Source organism: Moschus berezovskii, chromosome 12, assembly GCF_049115385.1.
Source record: "Moschus berezovskii isolate FMDL1 chromosome 12, NW_MosBer_1.0, whole genome shotgun sequence".
NCBI lineage: Eukaryota > Metazoa > Chordata > Mammalia > Artiodactyla > Moschidae > Moschus > Moschus berezovskii.
Window position 1 is genome coordinate 56,157,374 of NC_142471.1, and position 27,486 is coordinate 56,184,859.

General features: G+C 36.9%; 1 protein-coding gene across 3 annotated transcripts in view; it reads left to right on the plus strand.

The window, feature by feature from the left end:
* Positions 1 to 216: 216 nt before the first annotated feature.
* The window catches only part of LIPK (lipase family member K), a 37,715-nt gene continuing 10,445 nt past the window's right edge, over positions 217 to 27,486 (plus strand). The window contains exons 1-7 of one of the 3 annotated variants that reach the window (XM_088842506.1): positions 234 to 321; positions 17,752 to 17,814; positions 20,863 to 20,978; positions 21,928 to 22,042; positions 24,038 to 24,236; positions 25,647 to 25,756; positions 26,860 to 26,996. In XM_088842506.1, coding sequence (XP_088698632.1) covers positions 17,811 to 17,814; positions 20,863 to 20,978; positions 21,928 to 22,042; positions 24,038 to 24,236; positions 25,647 to 25,756; positions 26,860 to 26,996 — 681 coding nt within the window. In that variant the 5' untranslated portion in view covers positions 234 to 321; positions 17,752 to 17,810. Of the gene's footprint in view, positions 322 to 17,751; positions 17,815 to 20,862; positions 20,979 to 21,927; positions 22,043 to 24,037; positions 24,237 to 25,646; positions 25,757 to 26,859; positions 26,997 to 27,486 lie in introns of all 3 variants that reach the window. The other 2 variants (XM_088842507.1, XM_055425144.2) reach the window with 2 other exon arrangements.

Genomic DNA, 27,486 nt, shown 5'->3' on the forward strand with positions numbered 1-27,486 from the left:
TATTCTGCCGAGAAGCTCTCAATCCATTTATCCCTGGAAGCACACAACTCAGGCACTACTTGGCAGAAGCAGGGACTTTGCTCCATTACAACTCTTTTTTTCATCACAGGCTAAGAACTAACCTAACAAGGTTGTCTGGGTAGCATGTGTTGTGTTTCAAGACATGATTAATCTGCCTCCAGTTGAGAAATTTCTGGTTGCAACATCTTCTGAGCTGTTTCAAACAGATCATGGTCCACTGACAGCTCTCTCTGAAAGAAGCTAAATCTATCTGAAGCTCCCAGGATTTGAAGACAGATCCCTGGACATTTCAGAGATTGGGTAATGACTATTGATTTATTTGCAGAGCCTAGATCATGATATTTCAATGAGACATGGGAAATATTTGGAGGTACAAAACTTTAATTGTTGGTAAGGAATATCATATATTGATAGCAAAAGATAGCAAGAATAAAACATGGCCACTCCAAATGGAGAAGATAGATTGCAGTTTTCTAGACACATTAGGGTGAGTTTTCGCTTTCAGAAAGCTGTAGCATTTGCAAAGCAGACATTGCTATTTTTGAAACTCAAAGAGAGATGATATCACAAATCTGTACCTGGAAATGCTAGTGACTGATACTTTTTTAAGAATTTAAGAGATCTTGCCTTGGGGTTGTGCATCTAGAGGTTTGGGAAGTAATATTTAAATAACATTTTTAAAACTTCAGCATTTAAAGCCCTTTATTGTCTCCTTCTGAAGGCCTTGAGCCTGAATACTCTTTCCTATGAGTAGGGTCATCTGCAAGTTAATGTGGGACCAAGTAATAGACAGAAGTCACTGGACTAAATCATATGCCTGCTTCTGGCATGTGAGCACCCTTCTAAGAGTTTTTGAAGGTCCTGCCACTTTTTGCTGCTGCTTTATAATGAATAGCCTTGTTGAATGAGTGAAAAAGTGGTTTATATTAATGCTGATGTTAAGAGTATATTCTCCTTCAGTCCTCATGATTACAGACCTGCATTCAAAGCTAGAGAGATGAAGATAAGCAAATTTGATGGACTAATACCCCCCCAAGACATTGAGAGATTGAAAGATTGTCCTTTAATTCTATAAATCAAAGTCAGAAAGTTGTTTTGTTTGTTTGATTTTACAATATACTTATTCTTTATTTTCTGTTTCTAGAATTAAGAAAGAAGTTCTTACCAGGTTTTCCTCTTGTTTGAAATATATATATAATCATTTATCTATCAAATAAATAATCATGACAATATATTTCACACTTCAAGCAGGAAATATGACAATATGGAAAGTCATTTTATTCTAATGCAGTTTGCTTTAATAGTTCTCAGGGAAAAAATATTTCCTCCTTGCTTGGTAACTCAGCTGGTAAAGAACCACCTGCAATGCAGGAGACCTCAGTTCTATTCCTGGGTGGGGAAGATTGCTGGAGAAGGGTTAAGCTACCCACTTGAGTATTCTTGGGCTTCCCTGGTAGTTCAGCTGGTAAAGAATCCGCCTGAAATGTGGGAGACCTGGATTCGATCCCTGGGTTAGGAAGATCCCCTGGAGAAGGGAACAGCTACCCACTTCAATATTCTGCCCTGGAGAATTCCATGGATAGTCGGGATCACAAAGAGTCAGACATGACTGAGCACCTTTCACATTTCACTTAACATCTCCTCTTTGGTTATTTATTTTATTATTTTATTATTTTAGATTTTGAGGCATCAGTCTTTCAGAGGCTACTTTGCCAAGTAGAGCAAGTGCTTCATTCTTCATATTGTAGAAGAGCCACGAAAATATATGCTATTTTTCCTTTCTCTTTTGTGTTTGCTCTTCCCATTCACTCTAAAACTCCTTTCTCTTCTGTTGCCTTTGGTGTTGGAGCTCAGAGCTATTAGCCTCTCCACCCTATTTAAAGATCTTGTCACAGTTGCCTAGTCCTTCTTCCTTTGACAGAAAGGTTCTTAATCCTCAAATCCGAAAATTGCAGGCCTAGACATCTGATTGTGAAATGATTTCCTTTCTTTCACTTGTTAATAACCTCATTAGTCTTTCTGATTCATTAAGTCTTTCACTCTAGAGGGGGAATTCAAAAATAGAGAACAAATTTAGATCTAGATTCTGTTTAACTTTGCTCCCAATTGTTGTGTAACCTTATGAGTCACCATACTTTGGTAAGAGATGAGAATATCAGACTTTGTGAAGGTTGCTGAGATAAGAGCAAAACAGAATCTAACTTTTTGTAAACACAGTGATAGCAAATCCACCTACAGAAGACCCAGATTTTATCCCTGGGTGGGGAAGATCCCCTGGAGAAGGGAATGGCTACCCACTCCAGTATACTTGCCTGAAGAATTCCATGGGCAGAGGAGCCTGGTGGCCTACAGTCCACAGGGTCACAAAGAGTGGAACACTACTGAGTGACTAACACTTTAATCAGTATCAGATTGAAAATGTCAAATAAAAAGGGAAATTATGTCAGAGGCCAAAATATTTTAATTGACAGACAATGGGTTTCTGGAAAACCCAGTTATTTATGTCATTGACAAAAATGTCATAATAAGAAAAACTGGAGAACTATGAAACGGTTATTACAAGGTGGAAATACTAAAACTTGTGGACTTTGCCCCACAAGAAGACTTCTAGAGCCTTTATTCAGAGCTCACTGCATTTAAATTTATAGCTAATTATTTCTAAGTATCTTTATAAGTATATTATTATATTTTATGCCATAAATATCCATTATAATAAAAATTTTAGTACATTTTAATTGAAAGAATAACTCTAACTAATAAAGTCATTGAAGAAAATACATAACCAAGCAGCAAATTAGTAGAAGAGGGAATACTTTTAATCCTAGTACTTGCATATAACCATACCATTTTGCAGTAATCCTTTCAGAATTTCCAAATATCACACTTTTTTGGTTTGTTTATTTGTTTGAGATATTAAAGAAATAAGATTGTAGTTGCTTAAAATCTAGTATTGTTTCTTAGGCCCAAACAAATTTTGCAAAATTCTATAAATGTTATCATACTTTTAGGCTGATGTATGAAAAATATTTATCATAATTTTAAATAGTTACAAATAATGTGTTTAAAGGTATTTCATAAGTATTGCCAGTTTAAATTGAAATTGTTATAAAATTATTAAAATATATTCCATAGAATAGTTTTTTGATATATAAAATTATCCTAGTGGCATTTACTTATATGCTTAAAGATTATTTTATTGATCAATGATCCTTCTTCTCTAGGACTAAAAAGTGGATATACATTAAAATTTAAGCTGTTTTCACTTGAGTATAAGGTTGCATTTTCCTTTTAATTTTTAAATGATTTATCATTGTAATTTTAGTAGAATTCATTTGGTCAAAGGATCATAAATATATTAAAAATTCAATGAATAATTTTAAGTCTTAAAATCAAATTTTAATAGCAATGACTCTCTTACTGATATGAATGGATCTTTTCCTTTTAATTCATACACCCAGTGAGAATTATTATTTATTCACAGGTGACAAAAATTTAAAATCAATTCTTTTCCATTTATTTGATAAATATAAGTACTGGAAAATCATGTTTACCTAATACCATTCAACTCTTAATTTTTTGAAGCTCCACATCAGAAGTCATACTGATGCATCTACAAAAAGTTATTTTAAATGATTTACCTCCTAACAACTCAAGTAGATCCTTTTTCAATTTTTTGAAAGCAAAGAATTTGGAACTACATGATTTGTGAAGGTTAATTGCTTTTGAAAAAGGATTGATACTTTATTAATCTCTCCCTTTCCTAATACCAGTGTCAATATTGTGAAGTTAGGGTCCCCAATATCCTTTGTTAGGGGCCCCAGGTTTTTTTTTTTAACAATCTCAGAATATTTCATCAGAGTTAAGAATTCAAGAGAGGAGAGAGTTATACATTTCCTTTGTAGCATTAGAAAATGAGAATCTCATTGAAGTTAGAAATCTCAGGCCATATCAATTTTAGGAGAGAATATATATGAGAGTGAAAGATCTAGAATTTTATTTTTTAAAAACTATTTAATTGTCTATGTATTTGTTGGAAAGTCCTTGCATACCCTAGCATGAAAACTATAATCTTTCCTCCCAACAGTAATTTTTTCCCATTTAACATAATATTCCATGTGTGTTTTCTCATTATTATGTAGTCCTTATACACATTTTATAGCAGCTTCCCTGGGGTCTCAGGCATTAAAGAATCCATCTGCAATGGGGGAGACCCAGTTTTGATCCCTGGGTGGAGAAGATGCCATGGAGAAGGGAATGGCTACCCACTCCAGTATTCTTGCCTGGAGAATTTCATGGACAGAGGAGCGAGGTGGGCTACAGTCCATGGGGTCACAAAGAGTAAGACACTGAGCGACTAACACTCACTTTCATATACATTTTAATGACTAGATCTATAAAATTTCACTAGTTTATAGTTTAATCTTCGCTTTATAATTTAAATGTTTTTCATTTTTTAAAATAAATAACAAGCATAAAAGCAATTTCGTAAAAAAATCTCCCCAGCATTCAAATTTGAGAATTGTCCTCAGTATAAATTTATAGAGCAGAAGTTCTGGATGTAAGATAAGAATTTTCTTTAAAATTTCATAAATATAACAATACAGATTTTAATTTTTTCTCCAAATTTTAATAATTTATTTCTCAAATATTAAATAGGATATTTACCAATGTAACCATTGGGTCTGAAATTTGTTTTTCAAAACAGATTTAATTTCTTTAATAGATATAGGGCTAGTCAAATGTTCTATTTCTACCTGAAACAGCTTTCCTTTGATTAATCTTGCTATTGCTTATCAGTTTTATTAATCTTTCCAAATTATTGATCCATCTCTTATGGCCTAGCCTGCAGCCGCTTGAAGCAGGATTTTGTTTCTTGACCAGAGATTAAAGTCAGAGGGCAGCACACTAGAGTGTTTATTAGGGTAAAAAATATTTCATGTGGATAGGCACAGAGGCAGGCTTAGAGAATCACATCCTCATGGTAGTTAAATCACTTATATGGGCATTTCTTCCCAATTTCCTTTGGTCAATCATTTTGCTTTGCCTGGTTCTGAGTCCGTATTTGGTATATCTCAGAATCCTCCTGTGTGACCGCGCACCTTTCAGCCAGGATGGATCTAGTAAAGAGGTTTATGAGTAGCTTGGCAAACTTGGCTTGCCCCTCTTGACTTCCAAGGAGTAGACAGGTCGGAAAGGTCTCCTTGGCTTTGAGAATGACAAATATGTGGTCTCTTATCTTTTATCTGGGCAGGGCTTAGCCTCCTCTCTCTCTCCTGCTATCTTCATTTTGGAGTATCGGTCCACAGGGAAGGAAAGCCAGCTGCTCACCCTGGGAGGACCATCTGTCTCATGCTTCATGACCAACTCTGACTTTGTTAATTTTCTCTAATACTCTCTTTTTTATTTTATTGATAATTGCTTTTCCCCTGTCTACTCACTTTTTGTGTGTCTGTGTGTGCCTGTGTGCTCAGTTGTGTTAGACTCCTTGCAACTCTCACCAACTAGCCTCCTCTGTCAATGGAATTTTCCAGGCAAGAATACTTGAGTGGGTTGCTATTTCCTACTCCAAGAGGTTGCCCTGACTCAGGGATGGAAACTGCACCTCCTAAGTCTCCTGTATTGGCAGGTGGATTCTTTACCCCTGCATCACTTTGGGCTTAATATAACTTTCTTTTTCTACTTAATAAAGTAAAAGTTTGGATTACTGATTTTAAACCTTTCTCTTTCCTAATCAAGTTAAATATCTACAAATAACTTTCTAAGTACCACTTTGGCAGCATCCCTGGTTTTGATTCAGTTCAGTTCAGTTCAGTCGCTCAGTCGTGTCCGACTCTTTGCGACCCCATAGTGTTTTAATTACCGGTCAATTATACATTTTTTCTAATTTTCCTTTTCAATTTTTCAGCTGTGTGTTTTGCAAATGTCAATTAGATCAATTGAGCTACAGTATCATTCATATTTTCTGTATCATTACTGATGATAAAGTCTACTTTTTCTATCAAATACTGAAAGACAAATGTTGAAATCTACAATCTACAACTACAAAACTGAATTCCCTTTGGTTCCATCAGGTTTTTTTCTTTTGTGTTCCTAAATTCTGTTTTTAGGTGGTTGTTGTTTAGTCACACGGTTGTATCCAACTCTTTTGCAACCCCATGAACTCTAGTCCATCAGACTTCTCTGTCCATGGGATTTCCCAGGCAAAAGTACTGCAGTGGGTTGTCATTTCCTTCTCCAGGGGATCTTCTGGACCCGGGTATTGAAACCACCTCTCCCGCCCACTCAAATCTCCTGCATTGCAGGTAGATTCTTTACTGCTGAGTCATCAAGGAAGATCTCTATTATTAGGTACCTCCACATCTAGGGTTGTTTTGTTGTTCTGCTGAATTGACTTTTGTCTTCCAGGTGAATAAACACTATGAGCATTCCTCTTTATCTCAAACAATGCTCTGTCTTGAAAGTCTTCTTTGTCTGATATTATACCCATGTACCCATGCCAGCTTTCATATGCTTACTCCTACGTGGCATACTCCTTTTTATTTATTTTAATTTTAACCTATTTTTCTGTATATGTAAAGTGTGTCTCCTGTGCAAAGCTTGTAGTTGGGCTTTGCTTTTCTATCCAGCCTGACAAGTTCTGTCTTTTAATTAGAATATTCCGTGCATTAACACTTAATATAATTTTTGGTACATTTGGGTTTGCCTGCCATCTTTTCCGTTTGTTTTCCATTGTCATTTCTTTTTCTCTCTCTCTGTCTCTCTGTGTGTGTCTCTCTCTCTTTCTTTCCTTCCTTCTTCCTTTCAATTCCTGTTTATTTATCCCTTTTCTGCCTTATTCTAAGATGATCAAAGATTTTTTAGCATTCTGCTTTGATTCTTCTATTGGCTTTGTAAAATATACCTGCTTCTGAGTAGTATTAATAATACTATACCCTGTTGCCTGATATCTGAAAATAATTGACTTCTATCTATGAGACAGCTAGTCTTGTATGGGTTACTGCAGCATGATTAGATAAGTTCAAGTCTTTCATTATGATTTCTTGAATGGAGATTTGACATGAGAAAATGAATTTTATACAAATCAATCTGTCAGCAACATACATAATGATCTGAGTCATAAAGACTAATGAAAGCCCAACCAGGACCCCAGTAAAATGATACAGGTATTTGAAATGAAGTTGTGGGCTAGAGAGGTAGCAGAAGTAACTGAAAATAGTTTTGAAAGAATAATAGCAAAAATGAAAATCTGAGCAAAGTTTTGAAGAAGAGTTTTAAAAGGTTTAAAGGAAGAACATTAATACTTTGTTAAAGATTGGAGATAGGGTTTGAAGAAACCATAGAAGATAAGAAAATGTCTAAGATTCCAGCTTTCAGGATGAAGGGGGAAAAGAGTCTAAAATTGAGGGACAAAAGAGGAATTGAGAAAGAAAAAAATGAGGGTGATTTTATTTGAAAACATGCTGGTTTAAAGGTTTAAAAAAGAAAAAATGGATACATCCTGAACACTCAAGGAAATATGGAATTAGAGCTCAGATGAGTGGTCAGGGTAGGTTGTATGGATTTGGATTTCTTTCTCACCTAGAATATATGAAAGCACATGGTTAGGGACAGAATGAGTATGGGACAAGGAAGAGTGAGCAGTGGACAGAATACATGATGCCAATGAATCAGGGGGAACTGGGACGACCAGTGGATGTGGCTAGAGAATGATGCAGCTAGAAATTAGGACACCAATCGCATAGAGTCGGACACGACTGAAGCGACTTAGCAGCAGCAGCAGCAGCAGTGAAGAAAAGGATGGATTATGAGGAAGACAGCAGGAGAAATCTCACAGGTGGTTTTGATTGGAGATTTGTCAGTTCATTTTAATAGTAAACACAGGGGAAAGTTCTCAAAGCTTCTGCTAAGTATATGGTTATCAACACTGGATTTCTTGGAAAATCTCTCTACCACCTTCCAGAAAAAGGCGTTTACCTTCTGCCCTTGGATCTTTCTAAAGAGAAGGTGCATGCTGCCTTATATTCTTGCATTTTATAATTCTTCATAATTTAAACATAATGTAGTTAACATTAGCACCTTGGACCCTCACCACAGCCTGAAGATATAGGCTGCATGGAGCATATATTTTCAGCCTTGAGTGTTGTCCCAGATAGGAAAAGAAAAGCCCAAGAGGTTTTTTGTCTTCCACTCTTCCAAAGTTCTTTCACTAACCCCCAGTACATCTCATAATTCTTCATTATGATGGAAAAAAGTATAATAAACTTACCCCACACTGTGCATAGCTGGTGAAATAAGGATGTATTATGTGATGACAGAATAAATATAAACAAATGCTTCATTGTCATATACTAGTATTTCACTGGAATATATACAGAGATACATAGATGAAGGGTCATTTGAATTTACTAGGGAGTTTTGTATACTAACCACTAAACATTGGAAAATTGCTTAAACATAGGCAACTTTAAGTTAGGAAGTTAAAAAACAAAACAAACCCAGCACCCAGATTGCCTAGAAGTGTTAATATATAATTCTTTTTCCTTGAACTTTTCTCCTATTGTCTCTCTTTTGGGGCAGGAAGAATGCACTTTCTGTGTATTGTTTATCTGGGTTACAATTATAAGTAACACTGATTCATTATAAATTTGCATCTTTTACCATTTAGTCCAAATAATTATCCATGATATGATTACTTTCTTTCTCCCACTCTCTCTTCCTACATCTCTTTTCTCATCCTTCTCAGTCATTAATTAATAAAAGATGAAAGAGAAATGTATGCTATCATTGACAACAGGAATGATATGCCATCACTGATGACAGAAGTTTCTTACTAATATTATACTTGGTGTATATATATACATGCATGCTAAGTTGCTTCAATAATGTCTGACCCTTTGTGACTCTATGGACTGTAGCCTGCCAGGCTCCTCTGTCCATGGGATTCTCCAGGCAACAATACTGAGGTGGGTTGCCATGCCCTCCTCCAGGGGATCTTTCAAACCCAGGGATCAAGCCTGCATCTCTTACACTTCCTGCATTGGCAGGAAATACATATGCATAATTTTCATCACAATTGTCACCTCTCCCTTGAGGTGTGAGAATACCACACATTTAAGTTACATTTTATTGTGCTTGTGAACACAGGCTTTCTCTTGTTATTTTTTATTTGGTTGCCAAGCAACATGCATACATAGAGTTTCATATTTCTTGTCCCTATCTCATTTTCAATTCTGTCGATGATAAGAATTTTACACTCAAATCTGTTATCAGAATTATTCCTCTCTTCAAATCTTCTACTGTTACACTGTGCCCAGATTTTGTGTTGTTATTCAGTTGTTAAATCGTGTCTGACTCTTTGATACCCCATGGAGTGCAGCATGCCAGGCTTCCCTGTCCTTCACTGTCTCCTGGATTTTGCTTAAACTCAAGTCCATTGAGTCAGTGATGCCAACCAATTATCTCATCCTCTGCTGCCCCCTTTTCCTCCTGCCCTCAATCTTTCCCAGCATCAAGGTCTTGTCCAATGAGTCGGCTCTTTGCATCAGATAGCCAAAGGATTGGAGCTTCAACATCAGCATCAGTCCTTCCAATGAATATTCATAGTTGATTTCCTTTAGGATTGACTGGTTTGATCTCTTCGTTGTCCAAGAGACTCTTGAGAGTCTTCTCCAGCACCACAATTCAAAATCACCAATTCTTTAGTGCTCAGCCTTCTTTGGTAGCTCAGATGATAAAGAATCTGCCTGCAATATGGGAGACCCGGATTTGATCCCTGGGTCAGGAATATCACCTGGAGAAGAAAGTGGCAACCCACTCCAGTATTCTTGCCTGGAGAATTCCATGGACAGAGGAGCCTGGGTGAGATACAGTCAATGGGATTGCAGAGTCGGACACAACTGAGCGACTAACGCTTTCACTTTCAGCCTTCTTTATGGTCCAACTGTCACATCTGTACATAGCTACTGGAAAAACTATGGTTTTGACATACAGATCTGTGTTGGCAAAGTGATGTCTCCACTTTTTGCTTCGTTGACTAAGTTTGCCATGGTTTTTCTTCCAAGCAGCAAGCAACTTTTAATTTTGTGGCTGCAGTCACCATCTGCAGTGATTTTGGAGCCCAAGAAAATAAAGTCTGTCACTGTTTCCATTGTTTCCCCATCTATTTGCCATGAAGTTATGGGACCAGATGCCATGATCTTCATTTTGGGAAAGTTGAGTTGTAAGCCAGCTTTTTCCACTCTCCTTTTTCACCCTCATCAAGAGGTTCTGTAGTTCCTCTTTATTTTCTGCCATTAAAGTGGTATAATCTGTATATATGAGGTTGACATTTCTCCCAGCAATCTTGATTCCAGCTTGTGCTTCATCCAGCCCAGCATTTCACATGATGCACTCTGCATATGTTAAGACACCTCTTAAAACTTTGAGAGATTTTCACTATAGAATAATTTTATAAGAGAAGGCAAAATTCAGTGAAAAGAACATGGAGTAAATAGACCTTGTTCAAATCCTAAATTGGCATTTTCTACTTGTGGAAAATAATAATTTATAATGATTAAGCATATACATGCTCAATCAATGGCTTAAGAAATATATATTAAATGTGTAATAGCAGGTATTTTATATAGTAAAAAATAAGAATTCTTGGTGAAAGTTATAAACAAACAGAAATTTTTAAATTTATTTAATTTATTTTAATTGGAGGCTGATTACTTTACAATACTGTAGTGGTTTTTACCATACACTGACATGAATCAGCTATGGGTGTACATGTGTTCCCCATCCTGAAACCCCTCCCACCTCCCTTCCTATTCCATCCCTCAGGGTTATCCAAGTGCACCAGCTTTGAGTGCCCAGTGTCATGCATCAAACTTGGACTGGTGATCTATTTCACATATGGTAATATACATGTTTCCATACTATTCTCCCAAATCATCCCACCCTCATCTTCTCCCACACAGTCCAAAAGTCTGTAGTTTATATCTGCGTCTCTTTTGCTGTCTTGCATATAGGATCATCATTACCATCTTTCTAAATTCCATGTATATGCATTAATATGCTGTATTGGTGTTCTTTCTGACTTACTTCACTCTGTATAATAGGCTCCTGTTTCATCCACCTCATTAGAACTGATTCAAATGAATTCTTTTTTAATAGCTAAGTAATATTCCATCGTGTATATGTACCACAGCTTTCTTACTAGGTTGCTTCCATGTCCTGACTTTGTAAACAGTGCTGTGATGAACACTAGGGTACACATGTCTCTTTCAATCCTGGTTTCCTCGGTGTGTATGCCCAGCAGTGGGATTGGTGGGTCGTATGGGAGTTCTATTTCCAGTTTTTTGAGGAATCTCCACACTGTTCTCCATAGTAGCTGTACTAGTTTGCATTCCCACCAACAGTGTAAGAGGGTTCCCTTTTCCACACACTCTCTCCAGCACTTATTGTTTGTAGACTTTTTGATAGCAGCCATTCTGACCACCATGAGATGGTACCTCATTGTAGTTTTGATTTTCATTTCTCTGATAATAAGTGATTTTGAGCATCTTTTCATGTGTTTGTTAGCCATCTGTATGTCTTCTTTGGAGAAATGTCTGTTTAGTTCTTTGGCCTATTTTTTGATTGGGTCATTTATTTTCCTGGTATTGAGCTGGGAGCTGCTTGTATATTTTTGAGATTATGTCAGTTGCTTCATTTGCTATTATTTTCTCCCATCCTGAAGGCTATCTTTTCACCTTGCTTATAGTTTCCTTTGTTGTGCAAAAGCTTTTAAGTTTAATTAGGTCCCATTTTTTTATTTTTGCTTTTATTTCCATTACTTTGGGATGTGGGTCATGGAGGATCCTGCTGTGATTTATGTCAGAGAGTGCTTTTCCTATGCTTTCCTCTAGGAGTTTTATAGTTTCTGGTCTTATGTTTAGGTCTTTAATCTATTTTGAGTTTATTTTTGTGTATGGTGTTAGAAAGTGTTCTAGTTTCGTACTTTCACAGGTGGTTGACCAGTTTTCCCAGCACCACTTGTTAAAGAGATTGTCTTTTCTCCATTGTATATTCTTGCCTCCTTTGTCAAAGATAAGGTATCCATAGGTGTGTGGATTTATCTCTGAGTTTTCTATTTTATTCCATTGATCTATATTTCTGTCTTTGTGCCAATATCATACTGTCTTGATGACTGTAGCTTTGTAGTATAGTCTGAAGTCAGGCAGGTTGATCCCTCCACTTCCATTCTTCCTTTTCAAGATTGCTTTGGCTATTCGAGGTTCTTTGTATTTCCATACAAATTGTGAAAATATTTGTTCTAGTTCTTGAAAAATACCATTGGTAGCTTGATAGGGATTGCATTGAATCTATAGATCATTTTGGGTAGTATTTTCATTTTCACTATATTGATTCTTCTGATCCACGAACATGGTATATTTCTCAATCTATTTGTGTCATCTTTGATTTCTTTCATCAGTGTTTTATAGTTTTCTATATATAGGTCTTTTGTTTCTTTAGGTAGATTTTTTCTAAGTATTTTATTCTTTTTGTCACGATGGTGAATGGAATTGTTTCTTTAATTTCTCTTTCTGTTTTCTCATTGTCAGTGTATAGGAATACAAGGGATTTCTGTGTGTTAATTTTATCCTGCAACTTTGCTGTATTTATTGATTAGCTCTAGTAATTTTCTGGTGGTGTCTTTAGGGTTTTCTATGTAGAGGATCATGTCATCTGCAAACAGTGAGAGTCTTACTTCTTTTTTTCCAATCTGTATTTCTTTTATTTCTTTTTTTTTCTCTGATTGTTGTGCCTAAAACTTCCAAAACTATGTTGAACAAAACCCTTGTCTTGTTCCTGACTTTAGAGGAAATGCTTTCAATTTTTCACCACTGAGGATAATGTTTGCTGTGGTTTTATCATATATGGCTTTTATTATGTTGAGGTATATTCCTTCTATGCATGCTTTCTGGAGGGTTTTTATCATAAATGGATGCTGAATTTTGTCAAAGGCTTTCTCTGCATCTATTGAGATAATCATATGGTTTTTATCTTTCAGTTTTTTAATGTGGTATATCACATTGATTTATTTTACAAATATTGAAGAATCCTTGCATCCCTGGGATAAAGCCCACTTGGTCATGATGTATGATCTTTTTAATATGCTGTTGGATTCTGTTTGCTAGAATTTTGTTGAGGATTTTTGCATCTATGTTCATCAGTGACATTGTCCTGTAGTTTTCTTTTTATGTGGCATCTTTGTCTGGTTTTGGTATTAGGGTGATGGTGGCCTCATAGAATGAGTTTAGCAGTTTATCTTCCTCTGCAATTTTCTGGAAGAGTTTGAGTAGGATAGGTGTTAGCTCTTCTCTAAATAGAATTCACCTGTGAAGCTGTCTGGTCCTGAGATTTTGTTTGTTGGAAGATTTTTGATTACGGTTTTGATTTTCATGCTTGTGATGGGTCTGAAAACAGAAATTTTCAACAGCTTTGACATGTTCTTATTTGAAAAGAGATGTTAGTACATTATAACCTGTCATTTACTCACAACTCAATTGAAAGAGTTATGAGCAAGGGTAGAGAAATGAAAGCTATAAAAGCTTAAATACAGGCACAGTATAAAATGTGGTTCTTACCTTTAAGAAGACATGGACTAGTTTCACAGCCAAGACTTACACATCTGAAGCAATCACTGAATAGTAGAAGACGTGCTGTAATAATAGCTACTGTTTATTAAGTGCCAAACTCTGTTAGCTATTTTATAGACATGATTTATCATCTTAGTTATCATTAACCCATTTATCTTCTTAAACTAATCTCAGGAAACTAAGTTTCAGGGAGGTTACCTTGACTGGCAGAGCTAATAGTGATAGCCAATACTTAGGGAGTGCCTAAAATGTGTGGCTTCAGTGGGGACACAATGATGGATATTAGAGCACAGGAGCTGTGGCTGATGACTAGTTCTACTCCCTGTAGTCACAGATCTGAGATCAAGTTCTCATGGCCTCAACACCCTCCAAAGCACAGATCTAGAATTTTAACTTAAAAATTTTCACAAAGCACTCAGGACTCATCACTGACTTTATTTTACCATTGAGCTGACTGAGATTCATCAAAGAACCATACAGAGAAACTGGCCTTTGTGCGCTTTCAGAACCAAAGCTTGCTTAGAGCTACCTGTGGAGTCTTTATACCTGTATAATCTGGCTAACTTTCACTTCCATTTCTGCAACATCATTAAGGGTTGGAGTAGGGATTCATTGAAAATGCTGTCCAAGTATCAGCATAATCCCTGGTTACTTGTTTGCTTAGACACTGACAGTGACTATAACTGAGCAATGAGAAAAGTGGAATAAAAATCTTCATTATTTCCTTGGTTGAGTAATTGCTATCCTTGGTTTCATCATCAATATATCTGTCAGTGCAAAATGCATGGCTTATGAGAGCTACCTATATAACCCACATGCATTTGACATAAAATAGTTAAGCCCAATATGAAGCAGAAAATACACCATTTTTTTGGAAGTCTCATAATTCTCCCTGGCACTGTAACAAGAAAGAGAGAAAGAAAGTAATCATTAGAGAAAGGAGATTTTGAACATTGGAGGAGAGTCTTCCCATTCTTGGTGCTATCATTTTTAAAACCACTTTCATTAAGTCTCTCACCACAGACACAGTGGGCATCTGCCTGCAGGAAAGTTTTCAAAGATGAGGTTCCTGTTTTGGGTTGCTTGCATCGTTTTAGCCTCCCCTTCATCACAGTGTATGTGTTAGTGCTAATTGCTCAGTCATGTCCAAGACCCCACGGACCCTGCCAGGCTCCTCTGTCAATGGAATTCTCCAGGCAAGAACACTGGAGAGGGTAGCCATTCCTTTGTCATCAGAGTGTACAATGAAGAGAAAAAGGAAAAAATACCAAACAAGCATTTCCTAAGGTTTTCCCTGGAAAATTTGGGTCAAGTTATGCTTAATTGATATCATTCAAATGATAAAATTCTAAGAGCAAATGAAACTATGGAAAAACAAAAAGTTAAACAGAATCTTGATTGTAGAACCATACTGAGTCTTAATTATGATATTTTAAGTTAGGACTCTCCAACAGGCATGTATATAACTTATATATATGTATACATAGAGAGTCTAAAAACATACATTTATGTCTATATATTATAACATTTTCTATGAGTTGAGTTGATTTTAAAAATAGCATTTTGCTATTAAAATGAGAGTCACTTTTACAGCAAAGCAACATGAATGCTTTAGAGTAATAAATCAATATAATCTGTGCAGATTATATTATCTACATATAAAATAAAATATAAATTTTATTCATAAAATGAAATATGAAATAATAAATATAATCTATATTGATTTAGTCTGGGTTCTTGAGGCTAAAGATTTTGAGTTTAAGGATTAAAAGTTCCCTGGAATTTACAATGTCTTCTCTCTTCTTAGTCAAACATTATAATGTCTTCTCTCTTCTTAGTCCTACATGGAATCAGCAGGAGGTCAATGGAGGACACATTCATCAGGAAGCTATCCTAGAAACGGGTCAAAGAAATTAGAGGATTGTTGCAGTATCATTAAGGAGACATAAATAAGGTAGATTTACACTACAATTACACTAAATATCGTGAGACTCAGATCACACAGAGCAGGTAAACACATGCCCAGAAAGCACATGTAAGCACAGCCCTGGTGAGAAGTACCTGCAGAAAGATTGTTTGGTTAGGACCTGCTACCTCTTATAAAGATATAACACAAAGATACCTGTTGCCTGCGTGTATCACCCTCCCATACCCAGATCCAACACACAGAAAAACAAAACAAAGGCAGCTGAATGGGCCTTCCTTCAGTCATGGCTGCAAAATACAGTCTGTCACAACTAGTTCATTCTTGTGCACAGCTAGGGCTCTTCTCCTAAGCAGCACACAGCCCTCCCCCTGTATCACTACAAGCCCCTCAAACTCTCCAGTCTGCCCATTTCAGAAGAGTGTCCAATCTCCTCTGATTCAGGAACCCCAGTCACTTGCCAGTGATTGTGACTCAGAGGCCTCAAGTATCAATCACTCAGCAGAGATTGGATCATCTAAACTGTCAATGTCTTGAGAGAAAAGATTAATTTTTAAATTGCCCTACTACCTTCCTGTAGGGGCTTCTCTGATCACTTGGTGGTAAAGAATCAATCTGCAAGGCACAGAGACAGGAGTTTGATTCCTGGGTCTGGAAGATCCCCTGGAGGAGCAAATGGAAACCCATTCTAGTATTTTTGCCTGGAAAAAATCCTGTGGACAAGGGAGTTTGGCAGGCTACAATCAATGGGGTCACAAAGAGTCAGACACAACTGAGCGACTAAGCATGCAAATTCCCATAAGATACAGTCATGAATTAAGGACACAATGAACTTTCAAAACTTACTGTCAGAAAGAGAGGACCAATTCAATGGGGTAAGATGAAAGCAGACAAGAAAAATGTGATACAAAATAGTGAGTCAATTTGGGATAGTTTTTAAGGTTAAATGATATGTACTCATTCTTTCTTTCACCCATCTATATATTTGGCAAACATTTATAGGCACTGTTGACTAAAAGATACATACACAAATTAAAAGTTGAGAGTTATTATATGCTTTATTCAGTGGACATACTGAAGACTTCAAGCCCTGGAGGCAGCATCTCAAGTAATCCTAGAAAACTACTCCAAGTAGGTAAGGGGACAGCTGGAACACATAGGAGTTTCTCAACAAAGGGTAGGTGGTAGGAACACAAGATTATTGTTAGTAAAAGAAAACTAGATATCTCAGGTTAAGGAATGTAGTGCTTTTCTGTGTATGGAAAGATGTCAGAATATGGGCTTACTGAAATAATTCCCATTCCTTTGATATATACCTCAGCTGTCTGGGACCAGTATCCTGGGTTTTCACAACCTGAGTTTCCTCAGGGCTCACTGTAGGGAGTGGCCACAGTCTGATGACTGCTAGATGGCAGGTGTTCTTAATTTCCTTCCTTAGTTCCCCCAGGGCTCACTGTTGAAGGGCTGCAATCACTGATGACTGTGACATCCTTTGTTTCCGAATATGGCAGGCAATATTTTACTTCTCAGAACCTTCATGCTAGGTCTCAAAGAGAAAGATGAGAGAATGAAACTTTTTCTTTTCTCATGGAATCCAGTCTGTTTTTCACATGTGGAAATACACATGAATCACTTGAAATGAGGGTTTTAAACGCAGGTGCCTAGCTATATACCCAGTGATTCTCGTCTGGTTTGGCTGGGGTGGGTTCTAAAAGTCTTCATTGTTTTAACAGTAATTTTGATGTCTGTGATCCATGGCCACATGTAATACTAAGCAGGCACATAGCAGAGGGTCCTAGTAAGTCTATTCTGAATTGTCTTGGTCTCGGAAGGCCTCAGCTTGCAGCTGCTTGAAGCAGAATTTGGTTTCCAACCAGAGACTGAAGTCAGGCCACGGCAGTGACAGTGTTAAATCCTAGCCACTAGACCAGAATCAACAATAAGGCCTGGTCCTTCGCTTTGCAGAAATGAATTCGCGTGAAGACACAGCAAGTAGTGAAACATGTTAAGTGCTTATTAGAAGGAAAAGGGTACATGTGGATAGATAGACAAATACATGGGCTCCAAGAGAGTCGCGCTGTTGTGGTAGTTTGAATCACTTATATGGGGCATTTTTTTTTCTGGGTTTTCTTTAGCCAGTTATCTTGCTCTGCCTGGTTCTGAGTCCATATTTATATATTTCAGGCTCTTACCATGTGTGCGCGCCCTTCTCTCAGCCAAAGTGGATTCTAGTGAAGAGGCCTATGGGTAGGTGGCATCACTCCCTGTTTGATCTCCAAGGGGCCTTTCTGCACATACATTGTCGGGAAAGTCTCCTCGATCTTGAGAATGAGAAATATGTGGTGTCTTATCTGGACAGTGCTCAATTCCTCCTCCTCTTCATCTTGGAGCATCTGTCCACAGAGGACAAACTCCAGCTGCTCAGCCTGGGGCCCATATATCTCCTAACTCAGACTGAAAGGTTAAGAGCCTAATGATTCACATTTCCTTTAGAATCAAGCCACCTGAGTTTAGACCTTGGGATTATTTTAAAAATGAGATAATCACAATCACGTCTGACACCTTACTTGACACATATTAGGTGTTCAAAACAAGTTGTATTAGCTATAATAATTATCACTGTTGGTGGTGGCATTATTATCTCTACCATATTATAGTGTTTCACCAGAATTTGGCTATATTAATCAATATTCATTATACATAAATATATTAACATAAACTTACATATGTATTATATGGGCTTCCCAGGTGACACTAGTGGTAAAGATCTGCCTGTCAGTGCAGGAGATGCAGTAGACTTTGCTTCAATCCCTGGGTCAGGAAGGTCCCCTGGAGGAGAAAGTGGCAACCCACTTCAGTATTCTTGTCTGGAGAACTTTATGGAGAGAGGAGGCTGGTGGGATCCAGTCCCTAGGGTTGCAAAGAGTCAGACATGACTGAGCGACTAAGCACACATGTACTACATATATAATCCATATATTATTAATCATATTAATTATAGTATAGACTCAGAACTCCAATACTTTGGCCACCTGATGCAAAGAACTGACTCATTGGAAAAGACCCTGATGCTGGGAAAGATTGAAGGCAGGAGGAGAAGGGGACAACAGAGGATGAAATAGTTGAATGGCATCAACAACTCAGTGGACATGAGTTTGAGTAAACTCCAGGAGTTAGTGATAGAAAGGGAGGCTGGGTGTGCTGAAGTCCATGGGGCCGCAAAGAGTTGGACACGACTGATTGACTGAACTGAACTGAACTGATATACTCAACAAAAGTTATGACTTTGACAAATCTAAGAAAGGAGCTCATGGAATTTTCTGTAACAGAATAGTGAGGGCATAGTCTGAAAAATCCTTCCATTTCTTACAGAGTGAGACTTTTCATCATCATTGAGATTTTCATTTTATATAGTGGTTAATGGGAGATTGCCTGCAAAATGTCCCCCTCTGTTACTTTTGCAGTCATAATTTGTTTTTGAACTTAAGTAGTTTAAAAACCAAATGAAGAATATACATCATTTTTTCATCTCATAATTTTCACAATTTTCTATTTGAAAAACAGCTTCTTTCTTATGAAAAGTAATACTGGACATAGAAAATTTAGAAATGGAGAGTCCTTTAAAAAGGAGAAAAAATTTACCGTCTAGATATAACCATAATTAAAATTTGATGCTTAGTCCTTTCTCTCTCTTTATAGTTTGTTATATCACTGAGATCAAAATGTATGCACAAATTGCATTATTTTGCCCTTAGTATTATATAATAGGAATTCACATATCATGCAAAAAGATAATATTCGGCTGCTGAATAATTCCATTCTTCCTCCTCCATAATTTAGTTTATCTTTCTCTTATTTTAGCAAATTAAGATAAACAATAAGGTAAATTTTACTGTGCAGAAGCTTTTAATTTTAATTAGCTCCCATCTGTTTATTTTTGCTTTTATTTCCAATATTTTGGGAGGTGGGTCATGGAGGATCCTGCTGTGATTTATGTCAGAGAGTGTTTTGCCTATGTTCTTCTCTAGGAGTTTTATAGTTTCTGGTCTTACATTTAGATCTTTAATCCATCTTGAGTTTATTTTGGTGTATGGTGTTAGGAAGTGTTCTAGTTTCATTCTTTTACAAGTGGCTGACCAGTTTTCCCAGCACCACTTGTTAAAGATACTGTCTTTTCTTCATTTTATATTCTTGCCTCCTTTGTCAAAGATAAGGAAATAGAACTGCCATATGATCCAGCAATCGCACTCCTGGGCATACACACCGAGGAAACCAGAATTGAAAGAGACACATGTACTCCAATGTTCATCACAGCACTGTTTATAATAGCGAGGACATGGAAGCAACCTAGATGTCCATCTGCAGATGAATGGATAAGAAAGCTTTGGTACATATACACAATGGAGTATTACTCAGCCATTAAAAAGAATATATTTGAATCAGTTCTAATGAGGTGGATGAAACTGGAGCCTATTATACAGAGTGAAGTAAGCCAGAAAGAAAAACACCAATACAGTATACTAACTCATATATATGGAATTTAGAAAGATGGTAATGATAACCCTGTATACAAGACAGCAAAAGAGACACAGGTATATAGAACAGTCTTTTGGACTCTGTGGGAGAGGGCGAGGGTGGCATGATTTGGGAGAATGGCATTGAAACATGTATATTATTATAAAAAAAAAGAAAATGTCTACTAGAGGAGAATTCTGAACTATGATCTTCATGCATGAATAAAGAATGCTACATGATCAGTAAAGAAAAGGTAAATTTTACAGATGATGCGTGCATATATTTTTTTTCTTTTGGATAGACTCTTAGAATTATAGAGTAAGGTGTATAAATATTTTTAAATTCCCAATATGTGCTAATACATCTCTTTCCATTAAGGTTGTGCCAATACTCACTTCCACCATCAGAAGAAGAGTACTTATTTATCTGATAACTAGAGATATTAAATGTGCTTTGATTCATATATTTGTCCTTAGATTTTTCTGTGAATTATATGTACATTTCCTTCTTTTGTTCAATTATCTATTGTAGATTTAGTTGATATTGGGTTTATTTTTTTCTTCTTTCCTTCCTTTCTTCTTTCTTTCTTTTCCTACTAAAAAATTACCAGTTCAGATTTTTCATGGGATGAATCTTGAATAATTAAGTATATTATTTGTTAAAACACTACCTAGAAGGATCTTTCCAGTCCCTCTAACAGTAGTCTTATAGAAAATTTACACGGAGTTTCACTTTTAGAATTCTCTTTGCTGACAAATATATTAATATTTCCTTTTACAGGTAGATTCCAAATGTGGCAACTTTTAGCAGCAACATGCTGGATGCTTCTTCTTGGACCTGTATATGGTTATCACAAGAAAGGAAGCACCACAAATCCTGAAGCTAATATGAATATTGTAAGTCGTTCATTAAGGGAAAATATTTAAGATAAGGAATTATTAAGCTGTTGTCATTTTAGGGGCGTTCCTGGTGTCATTTTAGATATTACTGGTATGCTTGTCTAGTTTTTAAAAATTCTAAATTGACTAAATCTGTGTTTCCAACCTTTGTTCCTTGGCATAGTTGACTAACCAAAGAACTGAAAGACCTGACCCAATTTGGGGCAGTAAGGCTCCCTCTGCTGGTGATTTGAGCTACCATCTCATGGTGGTTTCCTGAAGAGAAAGTTCACAAATTCCTATTGATGATCTTTTTAGCGAATCTTTGGGGTCTTCCTGAGGTTTTTTCTAGAACAGTTTCTCTGATTTATAAACTATATTCATGTACATTTTAAGTTTAGTAAGCCAGATTTTGTTTGGGCTGCTTATAAACAAAAATATCTTAACATGCAGGAATTCAATCAGAAGGGGACTAGAACAAAGTGGAATGAAATAGATCTATGCAAACAACAAAAACAAACAAACAAAAGACCGTGACAAATGCTTACTATATGCTTCATTCCAATGGGAAACGTATTTCTTGTATACATTGTGTACCGTCATGTCCCCACCCATACCCATTTGTATCAGAACTTTAAGAATGGAACTATCAATGATATAATTTTTCAAAAAACATTTAGAGTGTGAACCTGAGTGCATTAAAAACTACCTGAGTGCCAAGAGCGACTGAACTGAACTGAACTGAGTGCCAAGAAAACTACCATGTATGATCACCACCTTACCTTACCAACACCTTGGCATGCATCTTCCTTTTAAAACCCTCTTCAAGTTATCCTGATTTTCCTGCTCTATTCTGTTCCAAAATATAGATGAACAGTAGGTTGTGACTTAAAGTATTATATTGCAATGTGGGTAAAAATCTAGGCATTATATCATGAAGGTATACATGTTCCTTTCCCCTTTTTAGAGCCAGATTATTTCCTACTGGGGCTATCCTTATGAAACATATGACGTTGTCACAGAAGATGGTTATATCCTCGGAATTTACAGGATTCCTCATGGAAGAGGATGTCCAAAAACAGGTAGGATTTATTTCATTATGAAAGGAATAATGCCTAAGGAGGGGTTCCTGGATGTGCTGATAGCAGCAGGACAGCTGTGATTCTAAAATAGAGCTTATTCTCTTCTATTCCTCCTGCTAGTGGAGGAAAATCATCACCATCACCTCCACTATTCCATTTCATTTGTATAATGCTGGAGTTTTTCAATCATTTTGGCATACACTATTTAGTCTTTCCTTTTCTCCATCATTTTGTCCTGTTTCCCAACAAACATGGAAACAAACAAAAAAATGTTGTCTTATTCTAGGACTACCCACTTCCCAGCTTAAAAACCAGAACTCTAGGGTCATTTTGATGCTTTTCTCCCCTCACTTTCTATATCCAGCCAATCACCAAGACCTACCAATTTTGCCTTCTAAATGTCTCTCTCTGAAAACTCTCAGTTTCAACGTCACTCAAGTCCTGGCTTAGACATTATCATTATCTTTGACGTTATCAGTTATCTTTTAAGCTACTGCAGTAGCTTTCTAACTGCTTTTCTTTTCATTTGTAATTAGTTCTCTACACAAGTCATTTGGATTTTATTTTTTACAGTAAACCTGACCCTATTAGTTCTATACGTGATTGTAATTAAAGAGCCATTTCTAGCTTCCTGCAATACAGGTTAGTATCTTAGAGAAGACAGGATCCACTTAGCAAGAACTGTTTGCTTCTTCTCTCATTTCTTAGAGCCTTTTGTTCTTTGGAGCTTTGTATAAACAAACTTTCCAATATTAGAAGGGTTATTTATTAGAAGATTTTTTAAAAATTTTACACAACCTAGATGGAACAGTGTTGCTCACTTTATAGAACTGACCATTTCCTAAAATAACGCCATTACCTTTGGAAATACTCGTGAGAACTTTACTTGCCCGAACTTTCACCTTGTCAGTTCTGCCAGGTAGCTGCCAGAAATCATGGAATGAAAGCTGTCTCTACAATGAGAAGCTGCCTGAGGGCTCAGGTTAGAGATGAGCTATGGATTGTGACTGCACTTTGGTGGTGTTTTAGCAGAATTAGTAACACCTCTTCCTTCTGTCTTTTTCTCAAAAGGTGGATTAATGGATATAGATTTTGGTCCTTGCTTCCAGATGGCTGAGGCTCTCTGAGAGTCCAGTCTTGCCTACTCAATCTCAGGAAGCTGGTCGAGCCCCAAAGGGGACCTGTGGGAAAGCCTTGTGGTACCAACACAGCATCATAAACCATTTATAAAAGACAGAAATATCCTAGTCACTTCTCTTTCTCTTCTCAATGTTTTCAGCACCACTTCCTCATTTCCTTCTTTTCCTTTCCTTTCTTTAATCAAATTGTTCCAATTCTACATTGTAAGCAGAATTTTTATATCAAATGAACAATTTTACCTTGTGTACATTTCACTTAAAACCTTGCATTTCACTTTCTGACAATGCAAATTAACTAGCATAGTGCCTGGCATTCAGTAAAATATTCAACAAATGGCATTTTTATTGTCTTTGTTATTATCTTGGAAAAATATTAGCTTTGTAATCAGATGCTTTTTGAGAAATAAAATGTCATTAATGTGAATAATTATAGAGCAGGTAATTATTGTGGCTGAACAAAATTATATTTTAATTCTAATTTAATTCTTGTAACTACACCATAAGATATCATTTTTTATTATCCCCCATTACAAAATAAGTTAACTAAGGCACAAAGAGATTGGTACATAGCAGAAGAGATTTTTGAAACAGGGCACTCTGACTCCAACAGCTATTTAACAATTCAATGCACTGGACATAATCCCAGTTTTACAGAGAGTAAAACAAGACATGGAGAAGATAAATAATTTGACCAGCTTCAGAAATAGTTCAAAATCCTAACATCTAGATTTGCCTGGTGCTGCCAAATTTCCTTTCTTAACTTTCCTTTTGTATTACAGGCAGTCAGAAAAGAGAATTTTCTTGTAGGCACCAAGGAAATTCAGATTAAAAAATTCTCATTGCCTGTGTTTTTCAGCTCCAAAGCCTGTTGTGTATTTACAACATGGCTTAGTTGCATCTGCCAGTAACTGGATTTGCAACCTGCCCAACAACAGCTTGGCTTTCCTTCTGGCAGATGTTGGTTATGATGTGTGGCTGGGGAACAGCCGGGGAAATACTTGGTCCAGAAAACATTTGAAATTTTCACCCAAATCACCAGAATACTGGGCCTTCAGGTAAGAAGAACACTACTAATGACTACCATGTGTACATTGCTCTTTTATATAGATGACTACCGTTCTGAATTTTCCCTTTTTGTCTAGCTGCACATTGTGAAATCCACAAGATGGAAATAAACATACCTTCCTCTCCCCAGGTTTTCTTCACAAGCTCTGAAGAAATGCCCTTATTATTGCACTGATAGTTGTTTTAAACACTCCACTTGGCTTGTGTGTATGTAAAGTATATAAGAAAGAAAAAAAAATCAAAATGCAAATTCCATGACTATCACATCATCAACGTGCAGTCCAGAAATTTACATGGTATGCTTAATGAAGAGGAATAATGACACTGATCAAGAAATGGGAACAGAAACAATGTTCTGATTGAAAATCCTGAGAACCAGACATTCGTGTTAAGTCAAAATGAGCCAAGCACTTGAGTAGAGATGACACTGTAATGTTTATTCACTGAGGAGTGAAGGAACTCTGTCCTCCATAGACTGAGGGTGCTGAAATCTCTCCGCGGAGCCAACCTGCCAGCAGCAGTCCCTGGGGGTGCTGTTTGCCTTAGAAGTTAGGCCAGCTGAGTCACAGAAGCAAACCTGGCATTTGTAGTGAAGCTACAAATCTGGCATTTGTAGTGAAGCTAAGAACCATGCCTTGAAGGTCACTAAAGTTGCTTGTTCTTTGACCTCATTCCCGCCTCATTCCTGGAAGCCATTTGTTATTCCCTAATTCCACATCCCAGTGCACTTGTGTCATGGCACCATTGCAAACAGCATCGTGATTCCCTAGATGAATGTTCTCCTGACTACATATAGGAGAGAAAGCCCCTGAGGCCTCTTCCTGGAAATGTTAATTCAGTCTCTCTGGACTGAGGTCTGCAAGTCTTCACTTTTTCTGTTTGTAAAATAAGTATTCCACGTAATTTTTCTTTTCAAAGGAGTTTGGTAAATCTGCTATAGAATTAAGTGAAAATCCTCTGTAGATTGGGTAAAAAAGCCCCTGATGCTGGGAAAGATCAAAGGCAAAAGGAGAAGGGGGCAGCAGAGGATGAGATGGTTAGATAGCATCACTAACTCAATGGACAGAAATCTGAGTAAACTCTGGGAGACAGTAGAAAACAGAGGAGCCTGGCATGCTGTAGACTAAGGGGTCACAAAGGCATGACTTAGTGACCAAACAACTGCAACAACTCTGTAGGATTTGTAAGTCAGATTTTTCAGTTTCTTAACACAAAGTTACTCTTGGATCAAGACGAGATCCTCAGAAGATGCCTGACATCATATATTGATTCTAGTCTTATATTTAACAAAAGCTAAGCATCTAGATTTGCAATGCATATATTTAAATATTACAAGCCTAACAATGAGATGGATTTTTTTCTAATGCTGTTTTGTTTTGCTTTGTTTTTTCCTTTGGCAGTTTGGATGAGATGGCTAAATATGACCTTCCAGCCACAATCAATTTTATCATAGAGAAAACCAGACAAGAGCGACTCTACTATGTGGGCCACTCCCAAGGCACCACCATTGGTGTGTTTGGGGCAGATGTGATCTGAGGGTGTCAGGAGATTTTCTTCATATTCATGAAGGGGGTCAGAATTTCTTCCCTATGTGCAGTCTCTAGCTTGGGGACTTCGAGTTGGAAAAACATCACATCTGGCTGTCTTCTGAAGAGTAAATAAAGTGAGGATGACTAAGGGATTTTTCTGCCCCCTCAGGACTAAATTTGGAGATTAATGGATTAGATTGTAAGAAAGTCAATTATTTATTTATTCATTTGTGTACCCAACAAACGCTTGCCAGACACTGGATTAGATACCAGGAAATCAAAGATAAATATGGTATACATCTTTCCCTTGAAGAGCTTACAGTCTAGTAAGGGAAACTAAAAAGAAAGCAGAGAATTACAAATCTCAGTGATCATATGCCACAATCAATGTGACTTAGTTAGTTCCCAGTGGGTGCTAGGGTAGGCTAGGTGTGAATGGGCCACGTTGGCAGTGCCATAAGGCTCTCCATTCTCTTCTCTGTTCTCTTTTCAGCTAGAGACCTTGACAATGCTAACAGCATTCACACCAGGCATTTAAGAGCATTATCATTCATATTTTATAAATGGCTGAACTTAGAAATCCTTTCTAATGGTGATAATGCCATTGGAAACTCTATATAGATATAAAATCTAACCTTTGAAAGAATTTTTCTATAAGTATTCTATTTTCCATGTTTACAGATAGAGAAAGCTGAGACTCATAAAGGGGAGGTAAGTTGCCCAAGTTTTCACACAGCTAGGAAATGGGAAACCAAAATTATAGTTCAGTTTTGTCTGATACCAGAAACTATGGTCAAGCTAGAATGGCCCATTGGAGTTTAACTAGACATGCCTGACAACAGATATTTGAATCCTTTCTGTAATATTCTCTGTAAGTAGATTTGCATCCTTCAGAAACAGGAAACTCACTTTATTCTGAATCAGCCAGTTTCATCTTTGGAAATTTAAAAATCCTTGCCCCCAAATGGTGCTTACTCTGAGTGTCTTTGTTTTCTTTTCTAATGTAATTGCTTTTACTATCACTTAAAATGAGTTAAGTAAGAATTGTTCTAAATCCATGAATTAGTATCTTCTTTCCTTTCAGCTTTCATAGCATTCTCCACTAATCCAGAGCTGGCTAAAAGGATTAAGATATTTTTTGCACTGGCTCCAGTCACCACCTTGAAATACACCCAAAGTCCTATGAAAAAATTTACAAATCTTTCCAGAAAAGCAGTCAAGGTATGTGACAACTTTTCCCCAGGTTTCAGTCTGTAGTAACTAAAACTAGCTCTATGTCTACTGATTTCAAGAAAAGACAACTTGAGACATAAAGTTTTACCAAGTGAATCAGTGGTAAAGAGCCCGCCTACAATGCTGAAGACTCAGGTTCGATCCCTGGGTCAGGAAGATCCTCTGAAGAAGGAAATGGCTAACCCCACCAGTATTCTTGGACTGGAGAAATCCATGGACAGAGGAGCCCAGCAGGCTACAGTCCTTGGGGTCACACAGAGTCTGACACAACTGAGCATTTAGAAAGAATAAAATAGGTGCTTGATTAGTAGGTTTACTGATGATGCACAATTTTGCCAATTGAGTTCAGGACGCTCACTCTGATACCATTCTACTCTACCGTCTCCATTTGTTATTTAGAGGCTTCTCTCTCGCGTGATTCCTCAATCATAGATATAGCAAAAGCTGATTTGATTGAAGGGCTGATTAATTGGTTTAA